Source organism: Patella vulgata, chromosome 2, assembly GCF_932274485.2.
Source record: "Patella vulgata chromosome 2, xgPatVulg1.2, whole genome shotgun sequence".
NCBI lineage: Eukaryota > Metazoa > Mollusca > Gastropoda > Patellidae > Patella > Patella vulgata.
The window spans coordinates 890,742-911,490 of NC_065880.2; the positions used below are offsets into that span (position 1 = coordinate 890,742).

At 34.6% G+C, this 20,749-nt stretch overlaps 1 protein-coding gene across 11 annotated transcripts in view; it reads left to right on the top strand.

The window, feature by feature from the left end:
* Nucleotides 1-17,270, top strand: part of LOC126811616 (uncharacterized) — a 316,159-nt gene extending 298,889 nt beyond the window's left edge. For 10 of the 11 annotated variants that reach the window (XM_056098990.1, XM_056098989.1, XM_056098994.1 and 7 more), the window contains 6 exons: nt 11,890-11,949; nt 12,400-12,435; nt 12,732-14,126; nt 14,761-14,877; nt 15,078-15,180; nt 15,676-17,270. In XM_056098990.1, the coding sequence (XP_055954965.1) occupies nt 11,890-11,949; nt 12,400-12,435; nt 12,732-13,567 (932 nt within the window). In that variant the 3' untranslated portion in view covers nt 13,568-14,126; nt 14,761-14,877; nt 15,078-15,180; nt 15,676-17,270. The remainder of the gene's footprint in view (nt 1-11,889; nt 11,950-12,399; nt 12,436-12,731; nt 14,127-14,760; nt 14,878-15,077; nt 15,181-15,675) is intronic. The other variant, XM_056098997.1, reaches the window with a different exon arrangement.
* The last annotated feature ends 3,479 nt before the right edge of the window (nt 17,271-20,749 follow it).

Below are 20,749 nucleotides of genomic sequence, written 5' to 3' on the forward strand. Positions count from 1 at the left end.
GAACAAATGGTCATGTCTTTGCACTAAAATTTGTATGAGGTTGACCACCAAAATTTTGAGATACACAAACTTGAAGAAGCATACTAAAAACATGTAACTAATTGCCGTAGCCAACCTGATAACCTTGTTATCCTTCCGCCTCAAAATCATGAATATTTACCAAAACCTGGCAGAAAATGTTAATTCAAACCCTCTTCGTCCAGTCTAGACCAAAAAATCAACAAAAATGGGCATGCAAAAGGGGAGAAAAGAGAGAGAGAGAATTGCTATAAATAGACGAACCGAGATGGTGAAATTTAATGGTGGTCTGCCTCCATATTAGACAATGTATTATGGTACATTTCCAACAAAATAGATTATATGATAGGGATATAAACGCACTAATTGTATGCTAAATAACAAGACATGGGCTTCTATTAAATTATAAAATTAAACATAATATATGGCAGATAGCAATATTATTATAAAACTTAGAAAGAGTCTGTCAACATACTATTCACAGAGTTATCAAATATCCTTTCCCTCACTATAGATAACTACAGTGACCTATATCTAAATGTAGCTGTTATTAGTCTGGACTATTTAGGCGTCTACAGACTATAAATAAAACAAATACTAACAAAATGAAACTACCCTTAGCAAAAAATCCTACAGAATACCAGTGTAGAATTCTATAGAAAATCTATAGAGTTTTTTGGGGGGCGTGTCCCATTTTTTATAGGATAAAATTATATAGTATTCTACAGAATTTTGGGGGCCTGTAGGAAATAACGGCCCCAAATATTCTACAGTTTCTGTAGCGCTCATCATACAGATTTATGGCAAAATTTCTATAGGAAAATACTGTAGTATTCTTTAGGTTTTTTTTATTGCAATTTCTGTAGGAAATTCTACAGTTATGTATAGGAATGAATACTGTAGTATTCTGTAGTTTGGAAATTGGGCCACTATAGTTTTCTGTAGGAATGGGTACTATAGAATTCTATAGACTTTTTTTTTATTAAATCTTATTTTGGGAATAAATATAGTTGACCCATGATTTCTTCTAAATTGATAAGCTTATTTTTCTGTCATGGATTCTCAGGCCACGAAATTTCACGCGAACGATGCCAGTCGGTTACGTGCGGTCGCGCTAGCTCAAAAACACGCGACCGATTACCTGGTTACGCAAATTGAAATATCGGTTACGTTAACAAATTTCATTAACAGATTTATTCACATTGGATCAATTTTTATACAGGATGACTTTGTGACACGGGTCTAAATTATTTGTATTATAGCACAAACTCCATTCATTCTTGGCATTTCATTTCTCCATTACCATATATTACGGTACTTTGACACATCAAGTATTTTGACACCACGTACGTAGGCTATTGACCAGTTGCAAGCACGTTGATTTAAAAATGCCTCCCGCCCCTAATTCTTTAAATGATTAGTTATGCCATAAATATTTGAAAGCGTACCTTTGGATTTTCAAACACAAAAGGAGAAATGAGTTTGACTATTTAACATGTCGGCTATATTTCCAAAGAATTTACTACACATGTTCCTTTCAGTTTTCACTATAGCCATGCTGTAGTACCAATGACCCGTGTGTAGTCGTCAACTTTGACCCCCTCCCCGGCATCGCTCGATCGATAATGTAAACGATTTTACTGTCCTGTCTATTTTAATATTATTTCATGACATCAAACTATTCTTTTTCCTTTTGAGACTTTGTGTATAGAGTGCCGAGGTTCATAATAAATACTGTTTGTCAATCAGTCGCTACCTATGAGTGAGGCTATCTCATGCTACGTGCTTGGATGAATAATTGCAAGTGACAACTTACAAGTGTAATATATGAAGTACGCATGTAGTCTTCAGTGACCGAAAACAATGTGGTAGCTACCATTCCTGGTTTTTGAAGGTCGGATATGACATAAAAACGGAAATCCATTAGTAATTTTTGGAACCGATTCCCCTCATTATTAAAATATAGGGATTTAGTGAAGTGGAATTTTTTTTTCTAATGTTTTATTGTTTAAATGAGGACATCGTGGGATTAAAGTCATTAACACTTAACCTCAAAATATAATATTAAATATAAAAGAATAAAGTTAGTCAAGTTATTTCTTTAAAAATACATTCACTGCAAGTGGAAATGAATAATAGCACCATTTAAATCTGGATAAAACATGAAAACAGCGCAACCATTTTATGTAACCAATTGCTTACGCAATGGTCATCTGGCGTAACCAAAGAAATGGTTACGCAGAGCATAAACCCGCAACCATTTTTCTGGTTACGCCAAAATTTGAAATTTCGTGGCCTGGATTCTTCTAAATAAGCTTATTTTTTCTCTCATGGATTAATCTGAATTCTGTTGATGATTCACCAGCCCGAACCATGAAAAGTTCTTTTCTTGGTAAAACTGATATATAGGGAAAAGAATAGGTAATAAAGTTAAATAAATAACAAAATCACATAAATCTTATCTAATTAAAGTAATTTAATATTATTGTTAAGAAAGTAATAAAGTATACTTATCTTTCTATCTTTAATCGAATCTGTGAAAAAACACCATCATTCTCTTCAGTTTCTTGTTAATACTAACATATTAAGTTGTTATACACTGAATTTTTGAATTTTAAATTCAGCCAATGGCCAAACAGATTTCAATAGAGTACAATGGCAGTGCAGAAGAGTAGGACGTTAAACCCCATTTCATTTCATTTCATTTCATTTCATTTTTGTTAATTATAGTTTGTCGACTGGTATGCACGGTTGACAGAATCTGAGTACAGAATCTGCTATAGTCATTAAAATCTAACTAGCAGGATCACCTAACAGTTCAAATAAACTGTCTTTATTTCATTGACTTATCTGAAGAATAATTTATTATCTGATATTTTTGTTGGGGTGGGGAATTCCTTTGAGTGTCAACATGTATCACTATTTCATTCATATTATATACACTATTTTATACTTTATATTTAATTTTCGTGGTAAGCTTATTTTAGTTTGTCATTTGGTATCACAATAAATTAAGGAAAACTGCATCCAGGAAAATTAATATGCTGGAAAAGTTTACATAATTCACACAAGTGCATCACTAAATTCTATTGTAAACTATAGTATGAATAAAAGACATCACCAATTCATGAAATCTGTAGTATAGAACATTGTTTCTACAATATTATGTAGGAAACTATAGTAGGCTATTTGTTAAAATGACAATATACATATAAATTCTTAGTTTTCAACAGAATGTCATCGACAACTATAGGAATATACTACTGACTTGAGACAGTAAGTTAGTTCTATAGAAAACTATAGTTTTTACCACCAAATCTATAGGAATCACAGCTGACATGAGAATGCAAGTTGGTTCTATAGCAAACTATAGTTTTTAGCACAAAGGCTATAGAAAACTGAAGGATTACTCAACTGACTGGAGGATACAAGTTAGTTCTATAGAAAACTATAGCAGCACCAATGAATCTGTAGGTTTATTTTTTTCCCAATAGTTTCTTACAGTATTGTATAGAATTCTATAGGAAATTACACTTGGAAAATATTCATCTACCAATCCTACACAAAACTATAGTACATGTTTTTGAATCTATAGTCATGTAAAAAAAAAATACAGAATAATTTCGTTTTCCTGCAGCATTCTTTAGAATCCCACAAACTTCTATAGAAACCTGTACTTTTTCTATAGGACTTTTTCATAAGGGTAGCTATGCCACAGTACCGTGTCAGTCAAGTTACGTGACACATTTTAATAGATTTTTAACTCTTGGGGTATTTTCTCGTGAATACAATGTTTTGAGAAGGATTTAAAGCACAATTATAATAGATTAATTAGTTTGAATATGTTTTTAGTCCAAATATATCATCAAATCACACAGTTTGTACAGGGAAGGTATCTTTAATGGTTAATCCAGCCCTGTGTTCTTTGGTAATCATAGATTCTGGTAAAAGTACAATATTAAAAACGGAATAATATGTTGATGAATTTAATTGAAAATATTTACACGACATGCACGATTATTCAAAGTCCCTACCGATTTTAATGATAAAACGTAAACTGAACTTTGACACGCTGTAGTTTCTGGGCTCAAGCCTTCAAGGTCAATATTCGATAATGCATAAACATGAATTCTCACTTATTTCAAATCATCAAAAAACTATTTTCTTGAAGTATGATCTGTTTAATTTCAATGATGACAATATAATGATGATAACGATTACAATTACGCTTACGCTTAAAGATACATTATGGGAAATATTTATAGAGAATTGGCCATTCTTGCTATAACAGTTCAAAAGAAGATGATGAAAGAAGAATATATTGAAAATTTCGGTCAAATTACTTTATTCTGAACATAGTTATCATCATTGTAATATTTGACTAGAAATGGTAGTGAAATGTGCTTTCACCTTGGCCGACCGTTTGATTGACAGGCGTTAACTCCACCTACATATCTCGATTATCAAGTAAAGTTTTCAATGGCATGCGGAAACGCTCTACAGCGGCCTCGCTAAGTACACTCTATCATTTAGCCTCGATATAACTGACGTATTCTCATCAGGATGCGCCATATTTGAATTAATTAATAAGTGAAATCCTATTTAAATCCGAGCTGTAGCCGAGCCATCCGTGGGTCTACAGAGTTGATTTTGGGCTTGTTGTTTAAATAAAGATCTAATTTATAATTTCTATAACATCTGAAGTCTAAATTAAGACTTGCAATAATCAGATTTTGCTCTTGCATAATGTATGTTTAACTGAAAAATATAAGAAATTAAAGAATATTCAGTAATTGAGTTTTAAACTGACAAAATAAGTCTTTCTATTCTTCAAAACGTTCATAGTCGCTTCATTAAATATTCCGATTCCTGCTTGAAAAGTCTACTTTCTATTTAAATCTGCATGTGCTGTAAATGACAACAATCTATGGTCTGGGTCCAAGTGACTAATTAAATAAGATTTCTGATAATGTATACAATGACACATGCTAAATTATTGTTCAAAAAGTTATTGGGGCATGTTTGCATTTATAATTACCGAATTGTTGACGACAACGTCCTATTTTCTCGAATTAATCTTGAAAAGTTGCAAACATCATATATTCGTCATACGCTGACTTCATTTTCTAATAGTAAGTGCAGGGGGACTGCACCACACAAAATGTACACAAAAACAAATACACGGACAGGACATCATTCTCGGGAAAACACAAACATACAGACAATTAAAAAAAAAAGTGAATGGATCCGGGGGGCTAGGCGTAAGCGTCCACTGCGCTGTACAGTCCCGGGTCTGTAGTGACACAGACTTCGATAACTCACACGATAAAGTAAAAAGGGAAATCTCATAAGACAATAAATAACTAACTAAGGGAAGTCTCACAATATGACTAATAGTAATAGCGCTTAACAAATTGACCGATCACTATAAGTTCAATATAGCCAAACGTTACACACGCATTCCACGACAAGCTTGCAATAAAAGGCAGTACAAATCGATAAATATAGTACACACAAAGAATAGTCTTTTCCGAAATATAAGTATACGAATTAATAACTATTCAGTTGTTGATGACTCGTTGAGATTTTTTTCTATGCTTCATGATGAGATAAGAAAGTTAAAAAGAAAACAAATGTAGAAAAACAAACATAAATATCAATTTATTAAAATAACACTTTAATATTAAAACAAACACTATTATCAATTTATTAAAACAACACTGTATTATTTCAAAAACATTGGTCGAAGTGGTCTTCTATCTTGGTCCGAGTGGTCTTCTATCTTGGTCCGAGTGATCTTCTGCCTTGGTACGAGTGAGATACGGTCTTGGTCCGAGTGGTCTTCTATCTTGGTCCGAGTGGTCTTCTATCTTGGTCCGAGTGGTCTATTAACTGATCCGGTCGGTTTTGGTCCGAGTGGTATTTGGCCTGACTTGTCATGCATTCATTTGTTTTGGGTTTTCAATGTTAACGTTCTCTTGTTTATCCAAATTCGGAATTTTTGTACCGAAACGAATGAACACTCACTACGATTCGGGTCTATTCGTTTATTTCGTAATTTGCAACCTGACAAAATCTGCCCCAAGATTCAATTGAATCTGAGGTCTCCTAGCATTCGCAACACAGCTTAGTTTTTGAATGGCCATCCCCGTGTATACATGTGCCTAAAGTGTGCAGCACAATTTGGTTTAAACATGTGTGCATTTATATTTCTGTAAACCTATAGACAAATAGGTCTATTGATATTGGTATTTATATGTGAACATGCCTTTGTAAATTTAAATTCAGTAGTGTTTTGTAAAATTTGACTTGTGAAAATTAACCGATTGGGTTAAAGAAAACAGTTTAAAATGAATTGTTAAAATACTGGCAGAAGTCAGTCCGCTGGGACGGGGCGCGATCCTCATTAATCTTTATCTAAATGACTTAATACGGTTTCCGGCCATTTGTTGTGAAGCATGGCAGAAATCGAACACCAAGGATTAAAGTCATCTCGATAATTTTTAAATATACTTTCTAAACTCGTCAAAGAGGACTTCCAAAACATGGATCAGTGTTGAATTAAGATTCAGATCAGACTTAAATTTCGTTAGGATATCAATGACGAATCATTTTCAGTTATGATTAGAGATTCAAACGGTGTGATTTACCATAAGCAAAGTTTTTAGTATTTGTGTTTTTGAAAAAAAAATCATTTCATTTATCAGTTTTCATATCAAGATCATTAATGCGCCACACTGGGGTAGTAATTAATTTATCGATCAAGCCCAAAGCCTGGCACTCTATTATATAGCAATTTTTTAATATCTACAAATATGTTCTGGGTTAATCTGTTTTCTCTTCCAAATCACCAAGAAAATATATTATGCTTAGCCATACGATTTAAAATGGCGGCCCTGTGGAAAAGATTATTGGCGTTAGCGACAATTGTGTAATATTAAGGGACTTGAGATATAATTTAAAACGTAAATAAAAACCCGACTTTTCCTCCCCACCCTATGTAAAGGCTTTAAAGAAACAATCGGACACACCCAGATCCGTTTCACAAAAATGAAAAATCGGTTTTAAACGTTTGGCCCAAATTCGTTTTAAAATACAGTTCCTAAAATTTCTTTAATTCAGTCGCACTTTTATCGGCCAAACCATTTCATAGATGAAGACGGCAAACGAACTGATTTATATTTAAGTGAATGTTTCGCTCTGAATCTGATAAACTGACCAGATGCATCGTTTGTTCGTTCCTGGAGTATTACGTCCACTTCCACCTAAGGTGATATCGCAAACAAACTAGGTGCATGGATGTAATTTAGTTTTATCCCAGCTACACTTAAGAATAACCAACCAATCACAGATAACCTGATAAACAACCTTTTCAGAAGAAGACAGTCTTCAAAACTGAAAGACTTCAATCAGTTTTCCTATTCAATTATACGAGTAATATTGAGAACTAAACCCACATAAAGACTAAAACATTTCCACCATAATCCTAACAATACAATTCTAGATGCATACAATATATAATCCACCACCAAAACATTTATACAAATTTATATTGGCTTAAAAACAAAACTATACTTATTCAAAAGGTTCATTCCCATATCGCCGACTCACCGAGTTTTAGGGGAAAAATTTTGCTCGACGTTATGGGAATGAGTGGCCAAGAACAATAGACCCAAGCTGAAGGATAAACCTCATTAAGCAGATAATTTTGGGAGCATTTATTTTTTTTTTAATTTATAATACATAACATAACACAATTTTAAATTTTTGCACGCAGTCCAACATAGTCCAAAAATTCTAATAAATTCAGTCTTCCTTGTTCATATCTATAACATCGTTATGCACTCTAAGGAGTGCGGTTTCAGTGCTATGCCCCTCTCGATAAGCAGACTGGAATTTACCGACCATTGAGTTTCGATTGAGATAATCTATTATTTGAGATAAAATGATCTTTTCAAGCAATTTTGCTAAAAATGAAATATTTGACACTGGTCTATAACTTTTGAGTGCATTATGGTCAAGACTTGTTTTTTTAATCAGAGGTCTTACAATGGCCTCCTTACAATCATCCGGAAAATACCAGAGGAGAGCACATCATTTATAATAATCGTCAAAGCTGGTGCTATTTCATCCAGACACTCTTTTAGTAGTTTTGTAGGAATTGGGTCCAGAGCACGACTTACACTTCATTCGACACACCACTGATATTACATCATCAACATTCAATGGCTCAAAAGCAGAGAAATTACACTGGGGTGGGACATTAATGTCAGTGTAAGGGGGGGGGGGGGGAGTCAACAAACTTTTCACGAATTTTAATAATTGTTTCGGCAAAAAAGTCAATAATGGTCTGTGGTGAAAATCAATTTCAGTGAACTATATTAATAATGACTGGTCCCTGCCTCATTAACGCTTTTAATCCGTTTTAATCCAATCAAAGGGTGCCGCGGTCGACTTTCCAAAACTCGGTGAGTCGGCGATATGGGAAGACCCCATTCAAAACACCAACTAATAAAGACACGGCCAGGCCATTCATTAACAACTTACAATTGACAGAGTCTCAAAACACAACCCTGTTACAATTCGCATTGTGACGACTTCGTTAGATCATTAACCCTTTCGTGGCCGATGGGTCAGAAATTGGCTGAACACCATAAAAAGACAATAATGGTGGATTTTAACGAAATTGCTTTGCAGGGGACAGTGTTTAGTGGTTCGGAGATGATGAAAAACTGGGCCTGTGTACATTTTGTTGTGCACGTAAAAGAACCCTTGGCAGCTGGACGTCGAAAAAGAGTAAAAGAAAACGCCGCTTGCCGAACAAAATCTCCCTCGTAAGATGGCTGTATAAATTACAGTGTAGCGGTTATTATTTTAAAATATCTCCAATAATATTCATCCAAACGTTACCATTTTTCGATATGACAAGTACCATATATAATTATATTTAATACTCGTATGACATTGAATGATATCAATAACAGAAACAACAAATGCCATATTTCGGTTCTACATTTTATATTAAAAACTGCTACATATAGGTTACATAGTTACAAGCATTATAATAAAGTCATTCTCTCAAACTCCATCCAGCCAAACTCGACGCTACATCCTCTCCCTTCAAGAACTACATGGCTGTCTGCCATAGCGTCCAAATCCAGTTACTTGTTTATGCCGAGATTTCCGCTACTAATTATTCAATTGGCCAAATATTACGTAATTTTAATCATGTGGTTGGTCATGCCTCATGCCTTGCATACCTATAGGGTCTCATTACCAAATTTGGTCAACAGGTCACATGCCATTAAGATGACGTATGATAAATGTGTTTATTAACCTAGATAGTTCAATTCATGTATCATATCAGCACAGATTTCCCTTCTGTTTTCCTCACAATATTTCATAACCAATTTAATTTGCGTTTTAAATAAACTCATACCATAACTAATATACTGACAATGGAGAATAGAAATAAAACATATGTAATTATCAAATTATAACTCATATTCTCTGGTGCACTTATATTCGTCTAATACAATTTCGCATAAATTATCAAATAGTATTACAGTATATATAACATTAGGACTCAAAGTATTTTTGGTGTAAAAGTGTAAGGGTCTATCTACCTAATTTTATGTATGGGTCCAAGTTTTCTTCCAGTGACCTCAGCCCTGTCGTGGAGAGTGGGTATAGAGATCAGTTGATTTCTTCTTTTTTTTTAAAAAAAAAAATGTAGTTTTCGTTGCTTTAATTACGCATGTAATAACTTTGTTTTGGATAATTTATTCTTCTTCAGGACGAAAAACATTGACCTGTAGAATCATAAGAATCATTGAAAAAAACATTGCATTTTTCAGCTATTTTGGTGACCATTATTTAATTCTGGCAACCATTTTTTTTATCAGTATGTGAATTTCCCGAAAGTTTTAAATCAGAGGTTAGGTCACGATCTTGATAGCCTACACGAAGAACACATTATGCTCTGAAACCAACAGAAGTTAAGGTTCTATTTAATCATTGGAAATTAATTGACCCCTGCTCCTATGATTGTGATTGAGGGTGACAACTGATCTTGATATTTTGTTAATACGGTTACGTGCAATCATGTTTATTCCGATAGGAACATATTAATTTCAATGTTTTCTTCTCATAAGTCAACAAAATTTCGAAATCTCACAAAATATTCAAGTTTTATTATTTTTCAACATTTCAACAATAAATCATCTATAACATCTTTCAACATCTGATAAATATAAATTTCTTCTGGCAGAGAGACTGAGTGAATGAGATTCGCTGTAAAATAAAACAATAGAAACATTTTTAAGTAGCCTATCACAAATCAAACGAGTTTCATGGATTATTTATCGTCAATAGGCCTACAATATGTAGTTATCTCTCTTGAATCAATATTTCTCAACTTTTTGTCTGTTATTCTATAGCAAAATGGTCCTGCAGGGGTCAGAGATCAAATCACAAAATTTTCCAACAACTTGATATTTTACAGTTTGTCTACGAAGCTTTTATACCTTAATTCTAAAAAGGAATGGTCTAAATGGATGAGCATATTTAACCGGTGACTTTTCCTGAACTCAAAACCCAGGCTATTCATCTATTATATAAATTTCTACAATTTTCAATATCTCTCAACAGTGTTGTGCCTTGATTTCCCAAAAATTCAATACGACTGTGTTGCTAAGCAACATCATACGGTTCTGGTTCTAGCCTACTAACATTGCTCAAATAATTTTTTTTTATACCGGTAGGAGTCATTATGCATAATGATGACAGCAATATTCAAAAATAGTATAATCTGATTCGAAAGATGAATATTTACAAATGACCAATCAAACAAATCAAGCTAAATTGTATTTTATTTTAATAATTGTCAGGGAAATAAGTCGACCTGGCCTTCAAATAATCTTAAACAATCACGTATGGTGTGTGTATGAAATAATTAGTACTGGGTATTTATGTTGTTTTTTCCAACACATTATTAGGTCCAACACATATTTAAACGAAGAAATTTACCTAGCAAAGATTTTGGGTTATTTTTGGACATTGCACTGGTCCTGTCTCGAAACTCCAAGGGGGATCCGACAGTCTGTGCCCTCTATTTAGATACAATTAAGTATATGACCCCAGAATGATAACAAATCAAGAAAGCAGTGCTTTTCTAGACTGAAAATATACATTTTTAAAAATGGCTGATCTGATCAGCGATAACTTGTCAATTATTGAAAAATAGCACATGGCGTCAATGTTTTTAACGTTCTAATTCAATTACGTCTTTTGGCAAACGACCGTCGTCAAGTGACGTCATTCAGCAGACGACAGTCAACAAGAGATTTCATTTAGCAGAAGAATGTTGTGAAGACAGGTTGACTCAGTTGCAGAATTTTTTTCTTTCTTGTACATGGAAATGTGGTCATATTACCGTTCGTCTATCAATCCGTCCGTCGTCCACAATTTAGTGAAACGATGAAGTCTATTTAATTACTTCAAGACTTAGACTAGAGTTATGGTCGGTGTTACACATTAGGCCTATATCTATATGATATGGTTGAACCTTGTGAAAGCTGTAACGACTAAAGTATGTTTAATACATGTTACATAGGTACGGTAGCCTATATTTATAATCACTTGGTTTGATTACAATCTGTTCTGTGTCTTGTCAGAGTGGGGTTGTCTTCTGGGCTTTTATCAAATCTGGTCGTATATATATTGTCGTCACCCCAACGTGCGAATTCGCCTCCCGTGCGCCCCCTCCTGCCTGTGGTCCCTGGATCCGCTCTTTTGTTTCGTTGTCTGGCAGCCTATCTATGTTTAAATAGTACGGTTCAGCACTTACTAATATATATGTTTCTATTACAGATACGGATGATACAGATCACTTACTAATAGATGAAGAAAGCAAAGGGATGACAATTCCAGGTATGTCATTACGTTTTAGCCATTTTAATTTTAATTAATAATTAAAGAAATGGCAAGTAAGAGTGAATTTAGGGGTGGGGCAAACGCTGCGCCCCCCCCCCCGCCACTATGTCGATCCAGTGGACGCACTTTAAAACAGATTCTTGTCTCACTCAGGTCACTGGAAAAATGGTATTCCGGGTTTCTAGTTTTCGAAATTTTCCGCAATGGTCGCTGGATCCGCCCTTGGTGTGCGTATGTTTCGTTGTCTGGCAACCCATCTTTGTTTACATGGTACGGTTCTTCTGTACTTACTAATATATCTATCTTAGGAGGGGGTGCTCCTACGACTTCGCCGCGTGCGCCCCCTCCTGTCCATGGTCCCTGGATCCGCCCTTGGTGTGAGTTTGTTTCATTGTCTGGCAACCTATCTTTGTTCTGTACTTACTAATATATATGTTTCTATTACAGATACTGATGAAGAAAGCAAAGGGATGACAATTCCAGGTATGTCATTACGTTTTAGCCATTTTAATTAATAATTAAAGAAATGGCAAGTAATTTTCTAGTTGAAGTGTTTTTAAGCCAGGGGTTGTATATCTTTCACATGTTGTGACAAACCATGGTCAAGGGTTATAAATATAATTAAAATAACTCAGGTGTATATCCTACTCGAAATTACCCCACCTGTACGTTCAGACAACAAAGATAACCTAGTTTAAAGATGGCCAGGGTTTTTAACCACCATCAGAACGATATATATGAACAGGTAATCAACTAGTATGAATATTATATAATTTCAGATGATGTTAAATATAGTCAGACATCTATACAAAACAATATGGCCACCACCATCACATCAACAACTCCATTATTAAACCAACCATTTGTTACACAAGATGTAAAAACAACTAACTATAATAAAACAACCGACAACAATAAAATGGACTGGGAATCAATACGTAGAACTTGTGAACATGGTACACTTGATGATGTCAAAACTTTAATACATCAAAATATCGATTTAAATATTCCTGACGATTTTAATCAGACACCAGTATTTTATTGTGTGTTGTCTGACAAACAGTCGTTAGATAAGATACAATTACTCTTCTCTGCCGGTGCCATGTTACATGTTAAGAATCGTTATGGTAGTAGTTTATTACACTATGCGTGTCGGTGGGGTACAAAAGACTGTGTAAAATATTTATTGGAACAAGGACTTGATACAAATGATAGGAATGATGCTAATATGACACCAGTATTTTATTGTGTGATGTCTGACAAACAGTCGTTAGATAAGATACAGTTACTCTTCTCTGCCGGTGCCATGTTACATGTTAAGGGTTATAAAGGTAATAGTTTATTACACTATGCGTGTGAGTGGGGTACAATAGACTGTGTAAAATATTTATTGGAACAAGGACTTGATAAAAATGATAGGAATGATGCTAATATGACACCAGTATTTGAGTGTGTGTTGTCTGACAAACAGCCGTTAGATAAGATACAGTTACTCTTCTCTGCTGGTGCCATGTTACATGTTAAGAGTGATTATGGTAGTTTATTAGAATATGCTCGTCGGTGGCGTAGAAAAGGATGTGTATCATATTTACGTGAATTAGGCCTTGATGAATAGAATATAAATGTCAAGTGTCGTGATTATGGTAGTTTATTAGACTGGACTCGTCGGTGGCGTAAATCAAAATGTGTATCATATTTATGTTAAATAGGCCTTGATAAATAGAATATAAATAATCATACAACATCTTTATTTTACTTGTTAATAATTCTGTTAGAACTAAATGATGAAGATGTTTTATTTTGATGTAAATTTAAAGATTTGTTATAAACCATTTTCTGTCAATCAACAACATTCTGTACACAGACTGGCTACCTGTCAGCCATTAAAACTAGTAACACGTCATTACAAGTTTTTACATCGTCATTGGTTATTACGTCACAAGTCAATAGGTCACGTTAAATCTATTTATAAACAAATTGAAAGTAGTATTACCAGGTTGAATAACAGGAATAGAAAATCAACTGATGTGATGTTTTGGTGGTCATCAAAGTCAACTTTAACCCAATATTGTTTTAAATAACAACACAATGAATTATATTAACCAAGAGATATGATTGGAGAGGAATAGAATAATATTTGAAATGATGTTGAAAGAATATATTTACTATAGAAGGTAAGAAAAATTGATTTATTTTTCATTTTATAAATTGACATCCACTTTTCTCATGTCAGACTCGGGGTTAAATGATTAAAGCCTATTTGATTTCTAGAATATATCTCTCCAGATTTCTTTGTTTATATTTGTTGTTGTTTACCAGTAATCACATGGAACTTGATTCTGTCTATCTTGACATAGACTCGTTATTTACGATTTTATTTAGAAATATTTTTTTTTGAATGGAGTGATACGGCAGACAAGTTTTAAATTCTGGTTTAAGGGGAGATTTACTATATTACTTAGAAATATTTGTAAATTGTTTTTATTGAGTGATGGATAAGGCAGACAAATTTAAGGGGAGATAAATCAAAATAGAGTTATCCTTTGTGGGTGATATAGAAATAGGATTTAATCCATTTGACCAACTGGTACTATTAAACAATTAGAATTTCTAATAATTTAACCTTAAAATACAATAAATACAGTTACATTGATAGTTGTTATGTGTAAAAACACTACAAAATATATCTAAAAAATTGGAATAATGTTATAAATTGTATAAACAATACCTTGATATGTTTTTAGCGTCTTGTAAATATTGTCTCCATTATCTATAAAAGAAAACGTATGTTTTGTTTATGTTTTTCAGAGCTGCTGTATTCGAACATAAACCGTCATTAAAAGTTGTTTGTGATTATTTGATACGTGATTGTGTCAAGAGATATCCACTAGAAAACTGTCCACTGTTTTAGCTGAAGATCCTGAGGTAATGGTTTTTATATTTTGTCTAATAACCAAAGAATATCAATTCCCTAACAACAAACTTGACAAAGACTGTATAATATTAATAATGGTTTAATCTAGGATGCAGCCGTTTATTATAAACTAGTTGAAAAAAAAAAACTATTAAATCTAAAACTTTAAGTCAGAACAATTAGATAATGTGTGAAAAATATTTTATTTCAGAATCAATTGAAAGGTCGTAAAAATCAGATAGAGAGAGTTTATTGTGGTCATCTGTTTCATAATGGTTGTTTAGATACGTACATGAAAACACCTTCATTTATAGGTAAATATTTATAATACTGCTGGAAGTCATGGCGACCGTCTTCATTACCTCAGTTGGTGAAGAAAACTAAAACTTTACACCTGCTTAAATGATATGTTTATTAAGTGTTACTTGTGTCTTCTATTCGTTTTGTTTAATTTTTAAATTTGCTCGATATTCAAACCACGGATCTCACTTTAGATAGTTGACTGAAAATTAAAAGTGTATTCTGTTATTTGACTGAGTCAGAAACGCAAGGCTCCATATTGTACACATTGTCGTGCACGTAATAGAACCCTTGACAGACAGTTGGAATGTCGTGGAAGACTAGATGGGAATGTCGCTGTCTGAGTAAACTTTCCCTCATAGTACACTGTATGACGTATGTCGATCTTCATTAGTCCTGTAGAAGCAGAAAAGTAGGACGTTAAACCCCATTTCATGTTATATCACTTAATCTACATTTAAAATAAATAGTAACACATAATATAAGATTATGTTTGGTTTTTTTTTCAGGAGGTAAAAAATGTCCTTCCTGTGATAAACGAATGAAAAATGGAAAGTGTCAGCTGAAGTAATGGAGAATAGATGTGCACATAAACAAGCTAAACAAAGAGAACTAGAAGAAGTTGTAGATTTCTTTAAAAAATTGAAATAATTTAAAATATACCTCTACTTTTGTAGATAAACATACCAAATATGTATATTCCACAATCTTGGCTTCAAATTTACAAAAATATTTATTTACATTGTATTCAATGTCTGACATTTGAGATATTGAGGAATCCTTTACAAACTACAATATTGTAAAAATTGAATCTCTGGGAGGCGTGTCAGTATAAAAATATTCTGTTGAGTATTTTACAAAGATATGATAAATTAAAAACGTGTCAATATTCGGAATCTTCTACAGATGATATAAATGGGGTATGATCAAAAGTCAAGGCCACCTGTAATCTTCTGTTTTATCCGACTTGGGAGATTTTCTACCGTTAATTTTTCTTTCTTAAATATGCAATATATTGTAATATATAGAATCCGGTCTTTTATATAGGCCTATTGTAATATTTGATATAAAACTTACAAGTTCTACTTACTTGTTAGCCTCCATCTTGTGTCACGTCCATCTTAGCACCGACTTCTCAGATTGTTACATATATTTCTATTTGATCATTGTTAACACTAGTATTTCATCTCCTGTTTTAACTTGTTTTAATTATGACAAAGTGAGAAGATGACCAGCCCTCTCTTCTCTTCTCACGACAGCGATGTTAAAACTGTGTTTTAAAGTGACTTTTAGATATACAAGAACTTTTTATTATTTAGTGTTTTTACCTATTTTCTATATATTACTCATTCAGATGTAAATAACTTAATTAAATCAACCTGTCCATAATATCGTGCAATAAACAACAACAACGCCCTAAGGGCAGATAACTGTTCGTTGTATTAATATGTAACCAAGAGATAAAACCGAAACTTTTTAACAACTACCGTATATTCACAACCTTTTAACTAATTAGAAAGGTGAGAATCGTGGTCGTGATGGAACTTGGTCATACATGTTAATGTTACAAATGTCATCATTAATCGGCAGAATATGCCGCCATTATCACCGGGTTAACCAATGTGCGACGTCAAGGACGTTAAGGGTTTGTGAACGTTATCTCCCATATTTAATATATTATAGAATGATTTACTAACTGTATTTTATTGTTATTCATGTCATGACATAACCTTGAATTAAAGGAACGGGCATATTGAACGTATTATTAGTCTTAGTCGTTAGACATTGAAGGAGGAAAACAACAGAATATAAGACGCCAGCTCGGAGATCCTGACAAGTCCAGCTATTTGGCTATCCCACTCTCCCATCCCCACATTTATTTTATAGTAGACATCGATACGGACAGGGTGTCGATAACCTTACAATATAAGATTTAGATAAAGAGCTGACAGTTCTTGCTATAATAGTTCTTGTTGCTTATGGTGGGCCTATAGGAGGCGTGATTCAAGCTCCTGTCTGTTTTAAAAATATTTTTTATAATTCTTATACTCATCTCATAAATTATAAATATTATTTATTAGTTAATAAACAATGTAATATTGTTTTTAAATCATTTATATATAATGAAAAATCAACATCCATATGTATACATATTGGTGTGCACGTAGAAAACCCATTGACATTTGGAAATCGAGAAAGAGGTTCATGGAAAGGCCACTGTCTGGGTAAAATTCTCCTATCTCACATTGTCCATAAAACCATAGAAATAAACATTACAATATGTTTTTTTGCTAACTGTCAGCAGTCTTTTTACACGCTTGCCACTGTGTTCACGACTAGACGTGGGTTTTTCATACAATCCAATCTACTTGTCAGCCAAAAAGGTGAAGATCAGGCTTGGTATTTTCATTATATAACTGGTTTTCTAGTTTAGATAACGCTGGTACGAAATATTTTGCCTTGGTTTACTTATCAGTAGGCCACGGGTTTGATTTTTATGGAAGGGAACAGTGTCTAGTCATTCGGGTGGGACAAAAAACGCTGCTGTCCGGACAGAACAGTGAACCGGTAAACCTGATTTCACTTGAATTGGGCCAGGGCTTGGATTTTATTTTAATTATCTGGATTATTATAGGAAATACGTCCACATAACAGCCATGTCTTGACAGCTTCTGATCCGAAAGCAAAACATTAATAATGTTAAACAAATTTGACATGGTTGCCTTCAACCTCTATCCTGTTCGGAAAAGAAGGGTGACTCGGGAACAGAATGTCCCAAAACTGAATATTTATAGGATTCGTCATCCTTTTATACCAGATGTGGAACAAAATCATTCAAAACCACAGCCTCTAACTGTGGGACGGAAGGTTATGGAATGCCGAGTATCGATTTTGTCCTCCAATGACTTCAATACTTCATAGTAAATTCGAAAGAGAATCTGTTAGAACATCGGTGTAGGACGCAGGGCCTGGCAAGGACAGGGTCTAGTGTTGTAGGACGCCGGCCCTGGCAAGGACAGTCTCTAGTGGTGTAGGCCGCAGGACCTGGCAAGGACAGGGTCTAGTGGTGTAGGACGCAGGGCCTGGTTATCTAGCTGTTTGGATGGGACAAAAAATCGAGATCCCGTGTACAAATAGGCAGACACGTAAAAGAACCCTTGACAGTTGAAATTCGAAATAAGAGTAGGCTGTAGCCTCTTATACCACACTGTAAGGTGTAAACTGGTCTTCATTATTCCAGATATTAAACCCCATTTCTTTAAGCAGCAATCGAGTCACAAGATTTATGACAAATGGGCGGGGGGGGGGGGTAACTCTAAACGGTAAGGTCATGCAACGCTGAATATGGATAGGATTCGTCCTCTGATGACCCCAGGGCAGTTGGATGGTCAAACACTTCCAGTTGCCATGGTTTCGATACCCCACATGCACGTAAGTAAGGTTACCTGTGCAACCTCGTTGGTTTTCTATGAGTCTTCCGGTTACCTCTCACTGATAAAGACCCATACTGGCAAACAAATTATTGATATGAAATTGGACCACATGTTAGTCCCGAAATGTCATGGTTTAAACCCTGTTTATCTTTCTTCCTCGTGCATAGGGGTACGGCCAGGGGGTGGGTGGGGCAAAATGACTTTTCGGGCAGACAAGTAAAGTAAACACAGAAATTATTATTAGGTGGCAAACAAAAGTGCCCGAACTCTAATAACACACTAATTTGACACCAAATAATTACACCTCTAACTGCATGCTGGCCACAAACGGTGCCATCTTTAGTTTATTTTATCGCTGATAGATGGCCCTGGGATAGCCTGGTACAGAATCAACATGTCAGCCCCATAGTGGAAGGAGGCGAGTTTGACTTTCCGACTGGCAAAGTGCTATATCAGTTTAGTAAAATGTTTGTTCCAGAACATGTATTTTTCAAAGAATAAGAAATAAACGTGGCAACAATGCATACAGTAGTGACCCTATACATGCCATATATATGTTACCGGTATGCACCAAGATATAATTCCAACAATTATGCTGTTGTTTGACGGGAAGTAATCCAGGATACTGCTTAGTCAGTCAGCGTCTTACACACTTAACCACCGGGGCTACCATATTGCTTAAATTATATTTCTCAATTGAGAACGTTCAGAACCCATTGTTGTAAAACTATTTAAACATACATTATGCAAGAGCTAAATCGGATTATTGCAAGTCTTAATTTAGGCTTCAGATGTTATAAAAATTATAAATTAGATCTTTATTTAAACAACAAGCCCAAAATCAACTCTGTAGACCCACGGATGGCTCGGCTACAGCTCGGATTTAAATAGGATTTCACTAATTGATTAAATCAAATATGGGGCAACCTGATGAAAATACGTCAGTTAGATCGAGGCTAAATGATAGAGTGTACTTAGCGAGGCCGCTGTAGAGCGTTTCCGTATGCCATTGAAAACTTTACTTGATAATCGAGATATGTAGGTGGAGTTAACGCCTGTCAATCAAACGATCGGCCAAGGTGAAGACGCATTTCGCTACCATTTCTAGTCAAATATTACAACGATGATAACTATGTTCAGAATAAAGTAATTTGACTGAAATTTTCAATATATTCTTCTTTCATCATCTACTTTTGAACTGTTATAGCAAGAATGGCCAACTCTCTATAAAAATCTCCCATAATGTATCTTTAACCAACCAACTATTTAGTCAATAATCTCAAGCAATCTTTGCGATGTTATATTGTGTACCCAATCCACTGTTCACAAGCCTTTTGTCGGGCTATAACATGGAATCTACGGGCGTACAGACCCGATAGATGTTATAGTTGCAGTGCAGATATGAAATGCACGAAAAATTCCAGTTTACAGTGGCGGATCTTGGATCTTGGATCTTTCCGTGTACCCCCCCCCCCCAGCCCCTAAGAAAGATTGGAAAATTGGACTGCCCAAAACGCGTTTTTCGTTTTCCTGTTACTCCAGCACGTGAATACAGCAACTTCAATGTGGTCCAATATAGCCTAACTTAGGTGGCTGACCTGAATTCCTAACAGCTAAATGTTTAGTCCACGGGCCAAGGCCGGCCTCACCGAGAAATCAAGGGATGAATAAACTACTAGACTGCTAAATTTCAGAAGCCTCCTATGTTGCATTTTCAAAATCGGGTTAGGGTAGGCTCACTGCGCACACAAAAACTTCTAAGCTAGCTAGCTTTAATGACTCGAAGATCTTTATTTCACTAAATCCACAGAAGCAGAAATTATGAAAATGTCAAATTTCATTAACTACTATGTTGATTATCGAGTTAAAACATGTAGCAAATTTCACTCGGATTCGAGGCGAGGTTCATGGGTTCAATAAACACAGGGTGCGCCCACGCTGCATGAAAAATTACCCAAACCAGCCGCCATTTTGGATTTTGACTGCCATATTGGATCATCCGTTTGATCACAATGACTCCATTGACCAACAACGACATATAACACATGGGTTATTTTCATCAACAATGTTTATAAAGCCCAATTTCAGAATACAAATGAGTCCGTCAGGTGCTATGTACTGTGAGCAAGATTTAATTCAGAGGCGCCCT